Source organism: Salmo salar, chromosome ssa01, assembly GCF_905237065.1.
Source record: "Salmo salar chromosome ssa01, Ssal_v3.1, whole genome shotgun sequence".
NCBI classification, from domain to species: domain Eukaryota; kingdom Metazoa; phylum Chordata; class Actinopteri; order Salmoniformes; family Salmonidae; genus Salmo; species Salmo salar.
In genome coordinates, this window is record NC_059442.1 from 143666106 (window position 1) to 143673647 (window position 7542).

General features: G+C 45.2%; 1 protein-coding gene across 1 annotated transcript; it reads left to right on the plus strand.

The window, feature by feature from the left end:
- The first annotated feature begins 1143 nt into the window (after window positions 1–1143).
- On the plus strand, window positions 1144–6403 carry LOC106566148 (neurofilament medium polypeptide-like). Its single transcript, XM_045691605.1, is given in 4 exon segments — window positions 1144–2309; window positions 2909–3033; window positions 3211–3487; window positions 3489–6403. Coding segments are annotated over 4 exon segments (3483 nt in total). The 5' UTR covers window positions 1144–1265; the 3' UTR covers window positions 5526–6403.
- Window positions 6404–7542: the final 1139 nt, after the last annotated feature.

Sequence of the window (7542 nt, forward strand, 5' to 3'; positions counted from 1 at the left end):
ATAGAGTTACAAAGTCATTCTGAGGAATGTAATTATAGAAAAAACAGTGTTGCAGTTTGGATGCCTATTCATCACTACTGAAATGCTTTGGTTTGAAGTGGCTCAAAATAAAAGGGCAAATTTGTCCATAACATATTATGATATGCATTATGAAGGTAATATATACTATTGAATGGGGTAAATTGCTTGCATATAAGCACAGGCTGATCATAACTGTAATCTATTCCAATAGCTGTCAATAACTACAACTATGATTAATGCTTCAACATTTCCTGAAAGTTATAAGTGGTCACATAAATGCATGATATTGATTGAACCAACCCCCTCATGGTAGTCTCACTTTATACGTCATCGGTAGGTCACTGATGGTAATCCCTTTGATCTTGGGAGGTTTCCTGTCAAGAAGTAATCAATCACCTATTATTGAAGACTTAGCACAAGCAAAACATCAATATAGGAAATTGGTTCGGCTTTGCACATGTTCATAGGCAAATATAAATGTTTTATTCAATTAATTTAATGATCAATCATTCTGTTCAAATTGAGAGAAACATTTTCAACACTTTTCAAACACTTGTAAAGGACGGTAATGGTGTTTTACTGCATTAAGTCGCTGTCCATGGTGTCGATATTGTTATCGCTCTAAATTGCATCGGTAAATTGATCATTTCTGGTATAACCTTTTTGCTAACTAATAATAGGGGAAATAATAATTAACATGGGTCATTGAACTGCTCCATAAGTTATATTTCCATGCATAGTAATGCTGCACGTTGGCTGGTTGAATTAGCAAATGCAGAGATGCATGTATAATTTTCTCTCTTATTCTAATGTTCAATGTTTGGAGGAAACTCTATATTCCCTCTGTGACAAGAGACAAATGATAAACACATCAACGTCAAGGACACATGAGCTATCCCAAAAATCCTAATGATAATCACCCCATTTCCTTTTTTCTCCCTATGTGTGATCATTCCTCTGCTTTTCAAGCGGCCACCCACGAACCCCCCACAAACAAGTAGTGTTTCACTTACATAGAGTATGAAGGGTTGAGACATGGCCCTCCCCCTCCGTTCGATCAATGGGCCAGTAAAAACAGTCGCTGCCTTGTTAGCGATAAAGCTTCTCCTATATAAAGGACAGCCGGTGAGACTAAGAATGCTGTGAGCGCCATCCACCCCGCACCTGCAAACAGACACACACACCACTCCTCCACCTCGCACACCTTCCCTTCCATCTGCACACGCAACCCCTGGTCTGGCCGGATGAGTTACCACCCGGTGGACACGATAGGGAGTCCATTCAGGAGAAGTATGGATAGTAGGACCACCTACGGCCGCTCCACTGGCACCCCCTCCAGCGGGTTCCGTTCTCAGTCCTGGTCCCGGGCAAGCCCAGGCTCCACGATGACCTCCTCCTACAAGAGGAGCGTCAACATGCCGGTAGCCCGAATGTACAGCTCCACACTCCTCAGCTCCGCCGACAGCGTTGATTTCAATCAAACGAACGGAGACTACAAGCGCTCCAACGAGAAAGAGCAGCTCCAGGGGCTCAACGACCGCTTCGCCGGTTACATCGACAAGGTGCACTACCTGGAGCAGCAGAACAGCCAAATCGAAGAGGAGATCCAGACGCTGCGGCAGAAGCAGGTGTCGCAATCCCAGCTAGGCGATTTATACGACCAGGAACTCCAGGAGCTGCGCTCCATGCTGGAGCAGATTCACCACGATAAAGCGCAGATCCAGCTCGACACGGACCACGTCGAGGATGACATCCAGAGAATTAGGGACCGTTTCGATGAGGAAGCCCGCATCAGGGATGAGACGGAAGGCATCATCCGGGCGTTGAGAAAAGATATGACCGACTCTGATTTGGTGAAGTCAGAGTTGGAGAAGAAAGTTCAGTCACTGCATGACGAGATTGCCTTTATTCGCAACAACCACGAGGAAGAGGTGAGCGACCTGTTCGCCCAGGTGCAGGCGTCGCAGGTGACCATGGAGAGGAAAGACATCCAGAAGACGGACATCACCGAGGCGCTCCGGGAGATCCGCACCCAGCTCGAGGGCCACTCCAACCAGAACCTGCAGCAGGTGGAGGACTGGTTCATGTGCCGCTATTCCAAGCTCACTGATGCTGCGGAACAAAACAAAGATGCAATCAAGTCCGCCCGTGATGAGATAGCAGACTACCGCCGCCAGCTCCAGTCCAAGACCGTGGAGTTAGAGTCCGTCCGTGGAACCAGGGAGTCACTGGAGAGGCAGTTGAATGACATCGAGGACCGACACAACAGCGACCTGTCCAGCCTGCAGGTATGATGAGACCCGCTGTAGGCATTATTTTCATACAGAAACCTCCAGCCACAGGCTTAATGGTGAAGTATTCTATAAAGTTGTGTTCTTTGTGTAAAGAGAAGCAATGTAGTGGAGAGAATAAATTATATAATAAGATATGTTTTTCCAAATTGAGAATATTATCACGACACCTTTGAGGTTTTTATTCTTATTTTAAATGTAGATCTACTTATAAGGAGAGTCCCCTACATTTATAGAGAGAAAGACACACACTTGCATTGTGTTCCCACATATTGCATTAGTTTGATTTTGAACGAACTAAATTGTTTTATTATGTGGGCCCTAAATGCATGTGTTTTAATGGAATCTCAAAGTGCTGTTTCAAATGTAGGCCTATACAAGTTTAAATGTGATTGTGAAGTAATTACCAGGATCACAAAATATGACATTGTATTTTTGATAGTTTTCTTATGATGTTTAGAAAGCAGTGTCCTTATGGAGAAATGTGTCATCCCTACACCAAAAAGAAATAACCAAGTATTATTTCAGGGTTCCATATAGGCATAAGAAATAATAGCTCTTAACCAGCTTGTGTCTCTCGGTCTTGTTCTCTGCAGGAGACCATCCACCAGCTGGATAATGAGCTCAAGGGCACGAAGTGGGAGATGGCACGTCATCTGCGCGAGTACCAGGACCTGCTCAATGTCAAGATGGCCCTGGACATTGAGATAGCTGCATACAGGTACAATGCGACGACCGAGTGCTAATTAGGCCTAACATTGAAAAAACTTTTTTTTTTAAATATATGTTTACTAATTTCAAAACAAAATAGTATATAAAGATCTCATTTATATATAGAAACTACATATTTATATTAGGCCTACACTAAACTATATCTCATGTTCTACTGTTCTTGCAGGAAACTCCTAGAAGGTGAAGAGACCCACTTTAGCACTTTCCCTTACCGCCACAACGTCACCTCCTCTAAGAAGTCCAAGTATGAGCCTCCCAAACTGAAAGTCCAGCATAAGTTTGTCGAGGAGATCATCGAGGAGACCAGGGTAGAGGATGAGAAGGATGAGATGGACCAAGACCTGGCTGAGATCGCCCAGGAGCTTTCTGCCGCTCTGGAGACAGAGGCCACAGATGAAGGAGAGGATGAGGGAGAAGAGGGAGGAGAAGAAGCAGAGGGAGAAGAGGGAGAAGGGGGGAGAGGGTGAATCAGAAGAGGTTGTAGCCTCCACTGAAGCCCAAGTTAGCTCCAGCACACATGCTGAGGAGGAAGAGGAGGACAAAGAAGGTGGTGATGTAGAGGAAGAGGGAGAAAAAGAAGAAGAGGATGAGAAAGGAGAAGAGGGTGAGGGTGACAAGGAAGATGATACAGAAGGTGGTGATGAGGGAGAAGGAGAGGGGGAATTAGAGGAGACAGTCCTGTGCTCTAAAGCCCCAGAATCAAAGTCCTCTCCTGACAAAGAGAAGGGAAGCGGAGGAGAAGAGGAGACAGGAGAGGGAGAAGAGGAGGGAGATGATCAAGATGAAGGTGCAGGTAGTGACAAAGGATCCAAAGATGGAGATGATAAGGATGAGGAAGATGAGAAGAAAGGAAAGGATGAGAAAGAAGACAAAACAGATGAGAAGGCAGCTGTAGCCAAGGCAGAGGCTCCCAAAACAGAAGCCCCCAAGAGTGAGGCCCCAAAAGTTGAGGTCCAGAAATCTGAGGCCCCAAAGCCCTCCAAGCCAGACTCCCTAAAAGCTGAATCCCCAAAGGCTGGGTCCCCCAAGTCTGAGTCACCAAAAGCTGGATCCCCCAAACATGAATCCCCCAAAGCTGTAACCCCCAAATCTGAATCTCCAAAACCTGGCTCCCCCAAATCTGAATCCCCAAAACCTGCTGGATCCCCCAAATCTGAATCCCCAAAACCTGCTGGATCCCCCAAATCTGAATCCCCAAAACCTTCTGGATCCCCTAAAACTGAATCCCCAAAACCTGCTGGATCCCCTAAATCTGAATCCCCAAAACCTGCTGGATCCCCTAAATCTGAATCCCCAAAACCTGCTGGATCCCCTACTTCTGAATCCCCAAAACCTGCTGGATCCCCTAAATCTGAATCCCCAAAACCTGCTGGATCCCCTACTTCTGAATCTCCAAAACCTGGCTCCCCCAAATCTGAATCCCCAAAACCTGCTGGATCCCCCAAATCTGAATCCCCAAAACCTGCTGGATCCCCCAAATCTGAATCCCCAAAACCTTCTGGATCCCCTAAAACTGAATCCCCAAAACCTGCTGGATCCCCTAAATCTGAATCCCCAAAACCTGCTGGATCCCCTAAATCTGAATCCCCAAAACCTGCTGGATCCCCTACTTCTGAATCCCCAAAACCTGCTGGATCCCCTAAATCTGAATCCCCAAAACCTGCTGGATCCCCTACTTCTGAATCCCCAAAACCTGCTGGATCCCCTAAATCTGAATCCCCAAAACCTGCTGGATCCCCTACTTCTGAATCCCCAAAACCTTCTGGATCCCCTAAATCTGAATCCCCAAAACCTGCTGGATCCCCTACTTCTGAATCCTCAAAACCTGCTGGATCCCCTAAATCTGAATCCCCAAAACCTGCTGGCTCCCCCAAATCTGAATCCCCAAAACCTGCTGGCTCCCCCAAATCTGAATCCCCAAAACTTACAGGATCCCCAAAATCTGAATCCCCAAAACCTACAGGATCCCCCAAATCTGAATCCCCCAAATTAGGATCCCCCAAGGCAGAGTCCCCTAAGGGTGAGGCCCCCAAACCAGAAGCTCCAAAGTCAGAGGCCCCCAAGGCTGCAGAAGAGAAAGTAGACAAAAAGAGTGATTCAGAGGCAGAGAAGAAGGTAGAAAAGAAAGACACAGCCATGAACGGAGATGTGGAGAAGACTTCCCCAGAGGTCAAGGACAAGAAGGATGAGGGTGGGAAAGAGGCAGAGGAGAAGGATATTATCTCAAATGGAGTGGACGAGAGCCCCACTAAAGATGACCCCGACCAGAAAGATGATCCAAAGGACCAGAATGTGGTCATCACCCAAACAGTGGAGACCATCACCACTGGAGAGGACGGGGCCAAGCATGTCACCAAATCAGTCACTGTCACCGAGACTGTGAAGGAGTCTGAGGATTTGATGCAGGAGAAGACAGTCTCCAGCAAGAAGATGGAGAAACACTCTTCCCAGTCCGTCAAGGTGGTGACTGAAACTGAGTAACTGCGCTCCATCCAACCCACTCAGGAGGAACAAAGATGACACGACGACAAGCAATCAACCCAGAACTAACATAACAAAGAAATCATAGAGCTAGAGCGATGTAATAAAGATAACCACTCTCAAACATACAGAAAAGCAACGAGAGAAGCCATATGATGTGACAAAGCTAAAGTTTAAAAAATGCATATTGAGAGAAAGCTTTAAAAGGGTTTTGCTGCGGATTATATCAGGGAAATGTGGTAGTGGGACAGATTATTAATTGTCTTTATTTTTCCCTGCAGTTCACGGGAGGGCTCACGGGTGGGGGCGTCTGCATGCTAGCTCAGGGAGGGAGTCCCCTCCGCTCTAACCTGTATGTATGGATGGAAGGGTTACAGTTTAGATGCATACTGTATGTGGGTGGGAGAGTGATAGAAATGTATGTTAATTCAAATGTTAATTCAAGAAGGGGTGCCTGGGTTGGAGGGTCCACTTTAGAGACACATGTTCAAAAGGACTAGCCTTTTTATGTGAAGATACCAACTGAGCCAAAAATACAATCGTCTACAACACAATATAGTGAAGAATGAGAAAGACGATGGTGCAATGTACTGATGATCATAAACATACAGTACCCGAAGCAACTAATGCATAAAGAACCTTGAAGAAACTCTGAGCCTTAAACATGCTTTTTATCAGTATCTATTATGTTTACCTAATGAGTGCAATTGAAAATAAATATGTAAATGCACACACATCCATTCTTGTATGCATAGGATGGACTTGACTTTAAATAGCGAACATAAATGAGGTGCTACAGTTTGCAATCCCATGTCTTTACTCATCATGAACTATTTCCCAGCAGCATTTGCTCAATAAATGTCATACTGAAATACAAATATGGTCTCTTGTTCCTTTATGCAATTGTCCTGTCATGTCCTTTCACTTGTTCATTTACAGTAGCTGTCTCACCTCAACATGCACACTATTCTATTTCTTCATCTGCTTTCCTGGGGGTGGGATTGCATGCCTCATGATCTTTTGTAGCCTAGAAATGATACAAAACCACATCACCATCCAGAGGCTGTCCTCTACAGAGGCTGTCCTCTACAGACGCTGTCCTTTACAGATATTTAAAGCTACGCTGTAATATGTGCATACCATCAAAGAATGAGCCACCAACCATAACATAAACGATGCACCCCATGGCATTTTCATGCAAATAGCATTTTATTATAGCACTTGATTTATCAAATCAAACTTAATTTACATAGCACATTTCTTACCAAAAACAGTGCAATTCAAAGTACTTCACTTACATAAATAAAATAATAAAAAGTGAGAAAGATAAAAACAATTGTCACGGTTGTCGTTGGTAAAGGAGGACCAAAATGCAGCAGGTATGTGTATGCTCATCTTGACGTTTAATAAATTCAAAATGAACACCAAAATAACAAAAGAACGAACGATCAACAAAACAGTCTGGCAAGGCAAAAGTCTAAACACAGAACAATCTCCCATAAATGACAAACACAAACACACCCTAATATATGGGACTCTCAATCAAAGGCAAATAGACAACACCTGCCTTCAACTGAGAGTCCCAACCCCAATTAACCAAACATAGAAACAGACTCACTAGACTAAACATAGAATACATGAATATCAAACAGTGCCCAAACACCCCGGAATACTTAAATCAAATGCCCCTTCAACAAACACACCACCCCGCACCACATAAAACGAATACCCTCTGCCACGTCCTGACCAAACTACAATGACAATTAACCCTTATACTGGCCAGGACGTGACAGTACCCCCCCCCCCCCTAAAGGTGCTAACCCCGGAAGCACCTTAAGAAAAACAAAAACCCCAAACAACAACAAAAATCCCCCTAAACTAAAGGGAGGGAAGGAGGGTGGCTGACGTCACCGACGGCACTTGTGCTACACCCCCCCTCCCCAACCCACCTATGCAGGTGGTGGTTCAGGCTCCTGCCTATTGTCCTCCAGAGTGCCGACCGACCCGATCAGCCTCG